Genomic DNA, 13,954 nt, shown 5'->3' on the forward strand with positions numbered 1-13,954 from the left:
CATTCCTGTCAAACTCAGTATTAATTAAAAAGTGTTAGCTATCAAGTAGGGCTGCCACGATTAGTCGACTAGTCACGATTACGTCGACTATCAAAATCGTCGACGACTGATTTAATAGTCGACGCATCGTTTGAAGCTTTGTAAGATCCTGAAAGACGCAGGAATAAGTAGTAGGATTTAAGAGTGTAATAACGGACTGAAACAGAAGATGGCAGCACTGCATGTACAAGGATGCCAGCTGCCGTTAAACCCCGAAGAAGAAGAAGCTGTGTCCCAGAATTCACAGCGCGGCTCAGCGCAATGGGGGCAACTACTTAGTTTTAATATTACTCTTATTATTCTTTCTGGGTCACAAAATAAACGTTTAACATATTTTCAGGCGAGAATGTAGCTGTGTAAACCTCAAATATCTGCTCGGTTTAGCAAGACACCACATATTTTCAAAAGCGCTCCGACCTTTTCGGAGACGTCTGTTACCCACTAGCTCGATAGCTAGCCGGGGGCGAGGCTCACTAGAGCCCGTGAGAACACCGGACTCCCAGCAAATCGTTTTCAAACCCACCGCCGTCTTTCGCTACCCAGGTTAAACATACATAAGTCACTTAGATAACTTAAAAATGTTATTGTTTGGCTTTTTTTAGTATTTTATTTGTTCCTGAGTAAATCGGTTTGGCTGAGATTAAAGTTATAGTTTTTACACAGCTGAATAAACATCAAGCAGACAGCTGATTATCAGAAGTGTGAGATGCTCGAGAATATACTCCGGTGTCCTGTTATATTTTAGATAGCAAGGAGTTTATTAAACTTCACCGAAGCAATCTGCAAATTTCATTAAAATTCAATAAACTATCATCTTGTCTTTATTTTTAGTTAGCACATACCTTAAACACTTAAAGCTGTAAGCTAATGATAGTTATATAAGAGCAGATGCTGCTGGTGCAATAAGCTGTACGTTTTACGTCTAATGGATGCATGATCTGATTGACTAATCGCAAAAATAATCGGTGACTAGTCGACTATCAAAATAATCGTTTGTGGCAGCCCTACTATCAAGCCAAACTAACAAATACTGAAACGAAGGATAATATTTTTTATTTTCATTTTAGTTTTCCAAGTTCACAAAATTGTTTCACTTTTGAAGGCATGTCTGTGCAACAATGAAGTCTTGTGGTCCTGAAGGATCTGATCCAGCGTTTAAATGTGCCAGCTGCACTTCTGTCAGTCTGCTTATGGCCACTGAGTGGCTCCACTGGACACTGTGCTTCCCTCAGAGTTGATGCTGAGGGAGGCGAGCACACAGCTCGTTTATTTTTCCCTCCAACACTTTCCTGATACCATCTTGTCAAAGCTACAAGCTGCAGCTGCTCTCGAGTTCAGCAGGAAAGTAATTCAAATGTAGCAATAAGTCAACTAAGTCATACAGTAAAACAATGAAGTCAGTGCCTAAAGTGATCAAAAGAAGTAACGCTACATATTGCTTATACAATGATAATGAACCAAAATAATATAACAGATGTAGACTTACATGAAACTGTTTGAAAACAGGCGCCACATGTAATGAGAGTGTCATTCTCTCTGTCTCACGGGTATGAGATTGCCAGACCTGTGCACATCACAGTGTCGAGCGTGGACACAGCAGCGGATATCCCGGATCCAAGGACAGGAAGACTGGTCTTCCTCTACCAGCCCTCTCATACACTCACACGCACATGCAAACAACACACACTGTGGCACTGCTAATGGCAAAAACACTGGTTGACCCCCGTCACCTTCTCTGTTCCCCATCCCCTCTTTCTTTTTTAAACCCACAGATTAAACGCCAAGAGTTCTTTGATCAGTCGTCTTTGTACCAGCCATTAAAATACTCTCATTCTCTTTGGGGAATTTATAGATCTGCCCCTTGTTAAAAAATATATAAAGATGTCTACAGTGAGCTTTTTAAAAAAAAAAAAAAAATTAGACTTCATATCAAAATACTAATTTCACCCTTTGATCTGAGCCCCTCAGGCTTCTTATCAGTCCCATGATAGCCTCTTTCCCCACCTCTAAATTAGCAAGTGTTCCCCTGCTTCCTCATTTCCTTATGTTTTCTGAAAGAGCAGATCTGTTTTTCATCACAGGGTCAAAGGCCAAACCCCTGTCACTCCCGCACTGGGAAGAAACCTTACGTAAGTCTGTCTGTGCCTTTAACATCTTACTTGGCTATATTGCCAAGTGGTTGAATTGAGCTCTCAGTGAAAATGTAAATATAGCAAGTCTGCATCAAGTCTTCTGTCAGACTCTCAGTTTGACTTCTAACAGAATGGGTTTATAATTTTTTTTTCTTTTGGTATGAAATGAGCTGTTTTGGATTTTGAACAGGACCTTATCGGGACTTGGCAGTGAAGAAAAAGCTCAGTGAAGGTGTAATGTGTTGCAGACTGGGCTGCATATAACTCCTCTAATCCATCCAAATAAACACTCTTCCTCCCTCCCCCTTCCTCTCAGGGGTTATCATATATAAACCCCTCCACTGCACCTCTGCCCAACAAACCTAACATCAGCCTTTAACACAGCCCAGCCTTCTTTCTGTGCATTCGAGGCAACACAGGATACAGGCTCACTGGCTCGGCTCTCAAAACTCGAGTCAGAGTGAAAATCTTAAAAAGGGAAGGAAAAGCATGTCAGGGAAGGAAGCGCTGAAGCCAGTAGGAAAGCACAATTTGCCACCAGCCTGTAGAGCTTTTTTCTGCCCGCCTCTGTGACATCTCTAAAGACCAAACTGCTGACAGATTCCTGATTCGTCTTCTTATTATTATTATTATTAGTTTGTATAATTAGCCCTGAGCACAGAAGAAGACTTAGCCGAGAGGTAGAAACTCCACCTCTACTTGGATATACGTTCGAAATCTGGATTTTTAGTCGGAGAAGACGCACATCAGGAGGAAATTCTTGAAATTCTCTTCATCTGCTGCTGCCACTACTGAGCTGCACCGGGGAAGGTCATCAGGTTTATAACGCAAGTAAGTATGACAGGATCCATCCTTTACTTTTGCTTTCCTTTCTTTTTTCTTTTTTTCAAAAATAAAAACATGCTGGAACAAAACAGCTCATTTTATTTGAATGTGTACACACTAAATCAGTGCCATTCAGTAGTGTTCATTTTGATCTGGAAGCAAACAGGCAATTTTCTCCAGTGTCTCCAAAAGGCCATCCCAGATCGAAGGAAAGATTTACCTGTTAAAATGTTGTGTAGGCCGTTGATATGTTTTTTTAATACTCAAAAAGCCCTTTTAATCTATGTGATAGTTGTTACTCAAGTTGTACTCTTTGACTTCCATATAATGCACAATAATCTAGTTTTAGAAGACATATTTTTTAATGATTTCAACACCTAACTGGACAGTCGATTGGAGGGTGAGCTTGAAATGCCAAAGTGAAAGATTTCACACTGGTGAATACCAGCAGCTGTCAGTGCAGCACAGATCAGAGGGAAGGAGTGTTAGTGCTCCTCTTTATCGCATGGAAACACTTGAATGAATTGAAATGTAGGAATTAAAAGCTCACACCCAGCATTTCATGAATAAAATTGTGACATTGTTCTGACACTTCGGTGAGTAGTGGAATTTTTTCAAACTTTTCCAGATGCTCCTGGCTCATTGTTTTGGGAGGGGGTCAGAGGTGGAGTCAGGGAAGTTAATTTCCTTGCACTTACAACTGTGCGGTTATCTCATGGTGACTTTCCATATCTTTCGCCACAATATTTCAGGGACCTATTGCATAATATGGTTTAACATTCTGTAACTTTCCATCTTTGTAGCGGTCAGACTGAATCAGAATCAGAGCATGCAGGGAGAGGGAAGGTTTTTAACAGACAATCAAAGACAAGTAGAGACCCAAGATGAGATCGATAACGCCGGGATTAAAACAAAGTCATGCTGATCCAGGTTGTTTTGTGGATTGTCTAGCTGCATGAATGACTCGTGTGTGGTTTTTTTATGCAGAACAGACCACAAAGAAGATGAGCCTCTCACGGACCGGGACGCTGGAGAAGACGATGTCTGAGCAAGCCCGCTCCGAAGCACGGTTCTCCTCCAGATCGGGGTCAGGGGTCGTGGTGCCGCCTCCTTACTCTCACAGAGGGAGCGAAGCCGCTGACCCCCCTGTGGAGTTGAGGGGCTCTCTGGACTGCTGGGCGTGCTCCGTGCTGGTCACTGCACAGAATATGATCATCGCTCTAATCAATTTCAGTCTGGCCAGCATCTTGTTCGGCATCATCCTCACCCCTGCGCTGACGATGATCGTATTCGGCTTTCTCTGCCACTCCACAGTAAATATATATATATATATATATTTATATAATTATCTTTGATTTAGTGAAAGAAAATGCTGTTTTAAAAGATCAAAAGAAAGGGGTTAAAACTAGATTCTGCTGGTAATCACAGTTTATTAAACCAACCACTGGAGTTGCACCTCTTGATGTCGATTTTTAATCAAACTCTTATGTTGGAATGCCAAAGAAAAGAAAGGAATTCCTTTATTTCCGGAGATTTGATGCTGTTTTCTCAGCTGTTTCTGGAGCCTCCCAGAGCTCATTTACTAAGCTGCTCTATGTCACTGTGAGACTTAGGGCCTCACAAACAGCACACTGCATGCGGACCGTGTTGTACATCACTAGTGTGAGCACCTTAAATACACAAACACTTCTTAGAGTTAGTGCTGATGATGGTTTGGTGTGAATGGCCTCTGTGACCCTTCATCCCTTCTCCTTCAGGTGCAGCCCCATGGAACATCACTATACTGTTCAGACCTGCTGGACGACACAGCCTGCATAGCCCTGCTGGTGGTGGGCTTTCTGCTGCTCACCCCTCTGCTGGTCTTGGCGCTGGCGGCTTACTGCCGTCTGGCCCGACACCTCCAGCTGGGCCTGTGCTTCATCCCCTACAGCCGGGCTGTGTACAAGAACCTGCCCACCCAACGCAATCAGAAGCAAGGTCCGGGGAGCTGCTTTAGTCAACAGGATGCAATGGAGAGACAGGGGAAGGGTAGCATCTGGGTGTAGATGAGAGGAGTGGAGAGGAGGATTGATTATATTATCAAGTTTCCTGCTTTATAATGAAATCTACTTTTATATGTCCTTTTTCTGTAGCCATTGTAAAAATCCATCACATTTAATCATTCATATTCATTGTTTAAGAGTCACAATTGCTTTTTGAATACAGTTTCAATGTATTTAATTTCTTTTCTTTTATACAGTAAAGTTTTTTTTTTTAAAAAAAAAGAGTCACTCATCTTTTTTTTTTCTTTACACAGAAAAAAACCTGCCCCTGATAGCTCAGTTAACTCAGTGACATATACTTTTGGCCAGATGCAGGAAAAACTCATGACACAAGCTTCATAAAATATAGTATGGGCCAGATGTGGCTCAAAGGGTATGACCTGAGACTGACTTAGGATACGGCAAGTGTCTGGGGTCATAAGGTAGACCTGTGGCTTAGTTGAGGCAGCTAGACTGCATCTCAGCCTCATTAGTCAAAGCCAAAGGTAGCCCAAAGAAAATTACAATTGTGGGTCAAATGCTGAACATGGTGAAGGAGGACATGCAGAGTGTTGGTGTGGCAGAAGAGGATGCTAGGGATGAAACTGAAGATAACATTTAAGAATGAGGAGAAGACTGGGTAGTAGATGTGATGGACAAACTGCCATCAACAACCCACATAACAAGCTGCTGGAAAGCAAAGAGGGTATGTGGGGATGTCAGCTTTTTCACAGGTGATTGTCTGTTTCACTGGACTTCTCACTTGGACATAAAAGCCACATCCCTGCTGTGTCATTGGTGGTAGGAGTACTCTGTTATTTTTCTTTCTGTTATTTCTACAACTTGTGATGCTCTGGTATAGCCGTGTGAAACACATTTATACTAATAAACTTCAGTAATAATTAAAAAAAGCAAGGTTTCCAATTATAATTCCGTACTAAAAGTACAGAACATTTTTTGGTTGCACTCTAGTTATATGAGGTCAGAACAGGAATTTGTAGAAACTTTTTTGAAAAACTTGACATCTTGATTTAGACTCTTTGACCAAAGACTTTAGACTTTATCACCTCTTGAGATTTTTAATAGGAACCACGGGTCTCAAATATAAGGTCAGTCTGCCAGACCCTGGCCCTAAAAGTATTCAGTGGTTCAAATGGTTTTGCAAGCTACAAAAACGGCAGAGAGAAAAATGAGCAATTCCATTTCCTTTGCTAATAAAATTGAGGAATTTCTTGATATATCTTTCGAAAATTGACTTTGTCATTCCTGGCTTCAGAATCTTCCAATAAAAAAAATAAAAAGTTTCTTCCCTGTAAAACATTGTTTTATGCAGAGAAGTCTGGATCTCCTGAAGGTAAACTGGTTTCTGTGTTTATGAATGACAATACATTTCCTTCATCTAGAGCCATGATTATCCGATTCATAATGTGCAGGTTGCTCTTACTCTTTAAATCCACGAGGTGGAGTCAGAGACATCATTCTAATATTAAGTGTCACAGTTGATATACACACACACACAAAGTAGCCAGTCAGATAAAATGAAAGAGATATAAAACCTTTATTCAGTTATAAATTACAAACACAAGGTTTGGCAGAGTTTTGAATAAGACATTACAATTGCCTTCCTTTTAATTATTTTGCGGTACAACACTGAAGTTATGTATTCCTGTAATATAGTGCTTTGAAAGAGCTGCATTTCACATTAAAATGTCTGGATTTGTGTTTCCATGTTCTGGTCTGGACGGGTATTTGAGGTTAACAGGGTTGTTGGCTGATATTCATTAACAATTTGTGGTGTGGGGCTTTGTAGAGAGCTGTGAATGCACCAGGTTCCAGGGTACCTTGTCCTTGTTCATTCACCTGACCCATGATGATGTAGTTGACACCTGTGAGAATGAAACAAAAAAAACAAACCCAAAAAACCCACAAACATTAAGATTAAATGAGATTATGTTTGTTGAGTTAAAGACGATACTGCTGATCTCCAGCACCTGGATAATACGAATTAAAAAATAAGCAACAACCCACCTTTGCGGAACAGCGGGCACTTCTTGCACTGCGACATCAGCTTAACTGACATGGTCTCTCCAACTTGTGTTATGGTTAGCCGGCCTGCTTTGTAGGCCTTGATGAGGGACACAGTAATCTGAATAGCACCTCGGGGCCTCAGGGCCACAGAGGTCACCTTCCCGGTTAATACTGGAAAAAAGGTGGGGTCAGTCAGAACGCAACATCTGATTGATAATGCATGTATGTGTATATATGTCAACAGCAGGAAACTTACCAAATTCACTGGCACAGAAACTAGTCTTGATTGTTCCATTTCTTTTACAGGCTTTGGCACAGAGTGGATTTTGAGGCACTAATAAGAAAATAGTGAAAAAGAAATAATATATTTTTAGTGATACTAGTTGTTAACTTTTTTATTTTTATTTTGTACATTTACCTACCAGGCCTCTTTCCATTTGGCTTTGCATTACGGTCTCTAGTGGGCTTGACTGGTTTGGGGCTCGGAGTGGACCTAGGGACAGGAGCTGGCACATATTTGGTGGTTGTTTCTATGGGGGTAGAAGGATGTGCAGGTTTGACAGAAGGTACTGGAGGACTGTATCTTGTAGTCTGTCCTGAGTTGACTGTTGGTATCTGAGAACCACGTGGGATGCTGGTAAAGTGGGCGAGAAACCCATCAGACGTCACACTGAGGTCTGACACAAACTGGACCAGTAGCACATTTCCGCTGGTAACAATAGGTCTAGGAACGAGACAGGAAAAAGGATGAGGTGTAAAATTAGAAATGGCTATTTTAAAACGACTTTAAAGGCTTCAGAAATTTCTATCACTCACTCTGGGACCTGATCGCCACAGTATTTTCCAATCAGACGTGAGTCATCCCTCTCTCCGCCATTAAAGAATGCCACATAGTCAAAGCGACAATAAGCGTCATCCTCCACGGCAAACTTATCAAAATTCACGTGGATCACCTGGTATCCAAAGAGACACAAGTATAAAGATTCAATTAATCAAAGTAAGGAACTTTGGACTATACAGTGGCTGCACACTGCGAGTCAGCTTGCCACTGACCATATTGGGCTCCACAGTGATCAGCCAGGAGCAGCTTGTTCCTGGTTCGTATTTTTTGTCGGGCCAGTTGGGTGTCTTGATCTCTCCCTGGGCTTTTGTTATCCTCCCCCCACAGAACTGTTCGTCTGAAACAAGCCGTAAACACTCCATTAGGGTGCTAAATGAAGAGACTTGTAAATTTTTCTTAAAGCTGTCTGCACCATTAATATTAAATAAGACATTTCACATTTATAACAAAGATATGAATTTCAACATTTTGAGCTGATATTAATAATCTAGCCTGTTGGCTGGAACACTTTTTAAAATACATTGTGCAAGCTCAGGGGTGTAGCATCATACTTTGGCCTCTATGCCGGCCCCCCTTCCACTATTATTACACAATTTCTGATGAGCCCCCAGGGTACTGCTGGAGGTCGCTGGAGCAGCATGACTCAGGGTCACATTTGAAGCATATTATTGAAGCTTAATTATAAGCCCTTCCAAACAAAAAAGAAAAGTCTGAAGACTAATCTCAGGCTTTATACTCAACATCTATCTGCTGAATCCAGCCTGTCGATGGTTCTGCCTCCTGTTACTTTTAATGATATGTTTCAGATCATTTGCCAGAGGTTACTTTAATTACCAGTAATAATTTGCTATTGAAGGTTTTAATGCAAAGAAATTCACTACTTATTATTCTGCTCCCTTACAACAGTACTGTGAAAGCTGGGTGAGGTGGGAAACTTCCTGTTTTCTTTAACACTGTAAACACTTCATTCCTAAACTATGAAAGCTGCACTTGCCAATCGTTTTAAAGAATATAGTAATTTTTAATAGTTTAAATCCAAAACAGGCTTAATCTGGGATTTATAAAAATTTTAGGAGTCATAAATGTTGTTAAACTAATGTGTATTGAGAACCTCTGCAGTGCTTTCAAATGTTTTATTATTATTGTTATTATTATTACTTTGGTTTTAGGTTTGCCACCACTTAAAGCTGAGGAGGCAAGAGGCCAAGAAGAAGAGGAGATTAACTATTTAATTAAGCTTAACTTTAATTTAAGGCAAAATTACCTCATTAGAAATTTTGGTCATGGATATGAAGTCCAAAAATATATGCTACATTCAGGCACTGGGATTATTTGGGAATGCATACATGGCATTATAATGAAAAACACAAAAACAAAACAGCTTCATCATGTGACCACATACCAGATACGTAGGGTTTGACTGCACTGAAATAGGCCAGAAATCCTCGACTCTGCGTCTCGTCATCAGTCACCATCTCCAGCATCATCATGTTTGTGGTTGAAATGAGAGCTCCGGGTCGGAAAGTTCCACAAAAGCGACCCAGTTTTTGCACCAAGTTGGAATGTCCATTGTAAACATCCAGATAGTCGTAGCGGCATTGTGAGTCAGCCTCGAGGTCAAAAATGCGAAAGGAAAGCGTTATCACATTTCCCTCTGGGACCTGGAAAGCATCGAGATCACATGAGTCAGACACAGAAAGCTTGGAAAAGCTGGAGAACTCAGGCTTGGGGAAGGGAGAGTGACTCACGGTGATGCGCCAGGCACATTTGGTGTTTGGTTTGTAGAAGCTTGGGAACCCTTCACTTCCGACAAAGCCTGATTCAGCAACCATGTCTCCTCCGCAGTAGAACACAGGCCTGTGGTAAAAGAGACAGTGAGAAATGGGAATCTCAAGCAGAGTCCTAAAGGGACTAACATCCTCTAGCTGGCTGTCTAAATGAACTCTTGGCTGTTGTGGTTGTTGTTGTGGGAATTTACTGGAAGAAATTAGTGTAAGAAGATGGAAATTTTCATTATATGATTTAATCGCCGGGTGCAGATGTTGCTACATGTATTCTTGCAATGTTTTTTCTTAATTAAAGTCTGCTGCTTAATTGACACTAAAACAGGGAAAGAATGAAAAAAACAACAATAATCACACTTCAATCAAGTTGGAGTCAGCACTTGAGCTCTGTAACAGGATCATAATTAAGTTAAGATGACTTATTTTGACAGACCCTTGTTTACTCTATATCAGTCTTTCATAAAGCCTATAAATCGATTTATAGTCTTAGCTTGGCTGTACCTCAGGAAATAGAGCCAGAGACTGTATATAAAAGATGGCTGTGGCTTTCTGCTCTTAAGACAGAAGCCAGCGCAGAAGTACTTTGCATTCTTTTTAAAGTCCAGCAAGAGGAAAATCTTGTGATTGCAAAAAGACTTCTGATTAAATGGTTATACGTGTGGGTTTACATAGCGATTTTCTTTTGTCAATTATCGTCCCCATAGGAATCTGAACTTTTAATTGATTGAAGTCATTAGCCTTTTGCTAATGTTGAAGCTTCACAGCTGGACTTCCATTACCAATAGGAGACGCCAAGGTCCACTAATCTAAAGGTTGGTGGTTTCATTCGCAGATCTTGAATAGCATTTTGGTAAGATAAATTGCTCCCAAATTATCTGTCATTATTTGTGTGTTTTAAATAGACTTGTACCTATAGTCTGCTTTTCTATTCAATTTGAGCACTCAAAGGGCTTTCTTATACAAGCCTCATCCAGCCGGTCACACAACTGCCTTTTTCTTAGTCCATTTATACAGTAAAAGATTTTCAAACTTAACAGAGTTTGAACTAACCAGCCATGGTTTGAGTTTGGGCTAGCATAACTAATGTAAACTGGTTATCATGTTTGTGTCTTTTGATCCCCAATGTGTTCCTTGGACAAAACAACACTTTACATGAACAAGAAAGAGGTGGGTGTTTCCTTCTTCTTGCTAGTTAACATTATCTGTTATCTTTGGTGTTGGAAACTATCTAAGTTGTTGTAACTAGTTTACCCACGAGGTAAGATTGTAATGCTTGTTAAATAGAGATGTTCTTGCATTTGTGCAATGTGCGTATTTACATCAAATAACCGTTTCACTCAGAATGACTTTGATATTGTGTGCAGCTAACAGAGGCTAACTAGCTAAATTTAATAGGGGTTAGAGACAATACCATCACAGTGGTTGCACATATTAATTTTTAATTTGTATTTTTTTTAAACTTGAGTGCTTTGGTAGTCCATAACTATGTAGTGACTAGTCAGTAGCTTGAAGTAAAGAGTTGAATAATTGTAGGCCAGGGTAAAGTACTGGGGATTTTACAGCTGACGCTCAGGTTTTGGACACTTTGTCAAAATGTACTTTCCAGGAAGAAAAATGTCCTATTTTGGCAAGGATACATTTGTAAAACTAGGAGCCACTGAAAAAATATCAGTTATTATGAAGTCATTTCTGTTAAGGGATATTTTACAGTTAGTGGTGTAGAGAGTTTTGGAGAGTTCAAGTTTTTAAGAAATATAAAACATCTTTCAATCATGCCTCATTTTAGAGGAAGTAAACAAATTGTAAGGAGGCAAAAACAGCAACGTGGACAACCAAAATTAGAAAACTAAAATTAGATTGAAACATAACGTTGTTGTTTTCCCAGACTAGGACTCAGACAGCAGAACCCCAGCAAAGTCAGACAGTTGCTGATTACAGCCTAAATGCACAGAATCAGAGCCAAGTTTCTCTGCTTCAACCCCACAGGCAGAGCTGAAAGCATTAACATCTGTGGCACCTCAGCCTTTGCAGACTCAGTGCGCCACACATCATGAGCCCAAAACCAACAGGACAGCTCTGTGCCCAATTAAACAGTCAGCTGGAAAGAATGTACAGAAGCAGGACTGAATTAAAATGTCATAGTAAAGATCATTTCCAAGCGGCGGAGCCTTTTTATCCCAGTTGATATTTGTTAAAACAAACACATATCTGCATATGAGGATCAGAATGAATTTCAAGAAGAACCTTTCTTCTGCAGGTTCTCGATCACAAATGGTTTAAAATGTAACCTCACCTGGTGAAATTTGTCTGTTGGGCCTTTGTCCATCCCAAACTCAGAGACAAGACCAAGGAGAGACCCCAGACATGGCTCATTGGCTTCATGATGCTGCATACAAAAAGCAAACCAGACCTTTTGCAGAAAAGGAAGATGGTAAGAGGAGGCAAGAGGTGAAAGACAGAGGAGGAGGAAGTGGAGGAGAAGGAGGAGGAGGCTCGGAATGGGCGGAGAGAATGAATGAGTAGGGGGGCAAGAATGGACGAAGAGATGGACAATAAGGATGAAAGGGCTAAAGTTGCAAAAAATAACCATGAGGGGGGGATGACGTGAGTGGGGAGGGACGGAGGAGAAGGCTTTAATTTGAGCCAGATGTTTCTTCCAGAGTAAGTCTGGTCTCAGTCTCAGTGAGCATCTAGGAAGGAGGAGCAAAGGGCTCCAGTATCAGAAGTCTGGAAAGTTTTGTTTCTGGATGTTTCTGGACCTTTAAATGCTTAAAAGTTCAGGAAAAATGAACTCCAGCTTGTGTCTGACTCCTGATTACAGAGGGGGCACAGGTAGAGGCAAAGCCTGAGGCTGTATGTGCTGTACGTGCACAGGAAGGCCCGTAAATCTTTACATTCCACAGCATGATGTGAGACCTTTAATTTGCAAAACAGAATGTTTTTCTTTAAAAAAAAATAGCCTGAGTTGAATCAAAAATACATGTGGGAGTCAAAATAAGCTCTAATAGGAATGATAATAAACCTGATGCTCTTATTTCCCCAAGCCCCAGGAGCTCCTTTGGCTCCATTGACTCAAGGACTGTTTATTTGCCACCAAGGCAAGAATAACACTTGAGAGAAGGGAGTATCCTTTCTCTGTTGAGATTCAGTAATGAGCCAACTCTTTCGCCTGCATTACTGAGGCCTGTGGAGGGTACGCTGATGTAAAATTAAAAATTTTTATGGACTACAAAGGTGGACATCTTGATCAAACTGTGAGGGAAAAGGTCCAGACAGTCTGTAAAATCACAAAGATGTTTCCACAAAGAAGTTTTTTTTCTTTTCTTTTCTTTCTTTTTTTTTATGTTCAGTAAGATTTTATAGTTCAGATCTCATTGTGGCATTCCAGATTGCTTGAAAGAGGTTTTGTGCCACATGCTTTCCAAACTTTTGACAGATTTGGTGCTTGTCTGTTTTGCAGTTCGAGAAATGAGCATTCCCCAGTCATGCTGTGTTGTGTTTGTGTTTAACCCCAAAGACTTTGATAAGAGTCAGCGGGGGAAGGAATGCAAAGGCGCACAGGAGTCTGCTGGTGGTGGTGGGTGGGGGGGGGAGTGTACGACATCTGCACAACCATGCAGCCGCTGCCAATATGTGTGGGAGTAACAGTGACCTTTAAGCCGTAATCCGAGGCAAGAGTGTAGGTTTCTGCTGTAACTCCTGAAAGAGTCCTCCAAGCTGGCCCCACATTCCTGCTGGGGAGTCAAGAGGGAACAGCAGCGGGGGAGGAGATGACTTGTAGTGAACGGACGGCTGAGGCAAAAGAGGAGGGGTGCGCTGACTGAGAAAAATGGAAAACAAACTTAAAACAGTTTGACAGCGAGACAGTCCCAGAAAAGTGAAAAGTTGTTTTTGGTACGCACCCTGGAGTTAGGTCACGTCCATGCCTCCCTGAGCCAGCACATTACTGTTATTACATCCACACATTTCCTTTTGCAAGCTGTTAATCTCTCTCCCTCTCTCCCTAAACTCTGAAACACAATTTAACGTGACACTGTGCTTCAGAGGTGAGGAAAAAAACCAAAACCAGAATGCGTGCAGTTGTGTGAATCCATCTGTAAAGGTGATCGATCCAAACTGATGATTTTAAAGCAACTGTGGAGCCATCTGTTCTGTTTAAATATAGTTCCTCACAAATTCACTCTGCACATTTTTTTTAAAAAAAGAAGAAAAAAAACATTCCTCAAATCATGTGGTGCGTTGCAGTAAGAACCAACTCTCATAGGATCTCAGTGATAACTAGAT

At 41.0% G+C, this 13,954-nt stretch overlaps 2 protein-coding genes across 3 annotated transcripts; one reads left to right on the forward strand and one right to left on the reverse strand.

The window, feature by feature from the left end:
- The first annotated feature begins 353 nt into the window (after positions 1–353).
- tmem88a (transmembrane protein 88 a) lies at positions 354–6,323 on the forward strand. Of its 2 annotated transcripts, XM_084941832.1 has the most exons (3): positions 354–3,002; positions 3,984–4,309; positions 4,754–6,323. In XM_084941832.1, exons 2-3 carry the CDS (start codon positions 4,001–4,003, stop codon positions 5,039–5,041), a joined length of 597 nt encoding a protein of 198 aa, XP_084797958.1. In that variant the 5' UTR covers positions 354–3,002; positions 3,984–4,000; the 3' UTR covers positions 5,042–6,323. The 2 variants fall into 2 exon arrangements, with proteins under 2 accessions (XP_084797958.1, XP_084797957.1); XM_084941831.1 differs by lacking the exon at positions 354–3,002 and having other exon boundaries at positions 3,010–4,309.
- Positions 6,324–6,551: 228 nt separating this feature from the next.
- Positions 6,552–12,246, reverse strand: pcolcea (procollagen C-endopeptidase enhancer a). Its single transcript, XM_084941830.1, has 9 exons — positions 11,964–12,246; positions 9,635–9,743; positions 9,289–9,547; positions 8,099–8,223; positions 7,862–7,998; positions 7,468–7,769; positions 7,302–7,379; positions 7,046–7,216; positions 6,552–6,903 (listed from the first exon to the last, which is right to left on the reverse strand). The coding sequence occupies exons 1-9, from the start codon at positions 12,050–12,052 to the stop codon at positions 6,773–6,775; spliced, it is 1,401 nt and encodes a 466-aa protein (XP_084797956.1). The 5' UTR covers positions 12,053–12,246; the 3' UTR covers positions 6,552–6,772.
- Between the last annotated feature and the right edge of the window lie 1,708 nt (positions 12,247–13,954).

The sequence above is a fragment of the Perissodus microlepis genome, chromosome 10 (genome assembly GCF_051167445.1).
Source record: "Perissodus microlepis isolate ML-2025 ecotype Zambia chromosome 10, ASM5116744v1, whole genome shotgun sequence".
Classification (NCBI taxonomy): Eukaryota; Metazoa; Chordata; class Actinopteri; order Cichliformes; family Cichlidae; genus Perissodus; species Perissodus microlepis.

Excerpts from the sequence above, each read along its gene's own strand:
- tmem88a (XM_084941831.1), top strand. The coding sequence starts at position 3,956 with ATGACTCGTGTGTGGTTTTTTTATGCAGAACAGACCACAAAGAAGATG. Across the intron at positions 4,310-4,753 it reads GCTTTCTCTGCCACTCCACA|GTGCAGCCCCATGGAACATC; the intron begins GTAAATATATAT and ends CTTCTCCTTCAG.
- pcolcea (XM_084941830.1), bottom strand. The coding sequence starts at position 12,052 with ATGAAGCCAATGAGCCATGTCTGGGGTCTCTCCTTGGTCTTGTCTCTG. Across the intron at positions 9,548-9,634 it reads AATGTGCCTGGCGCATCACC|GTCCCAGAGGGAAATGTGAT; the intron begins GTGAGTCACTCT and ends GATGCTTTCCAG. Across the intron at positions 7,380-7,467 it reads GCCAAATGGAAAGAGGCCTG|TGCCTCAAAATCCACTCTGT; the intron begins GTAGGTAAATGT and ends TTTTCTTATTAG.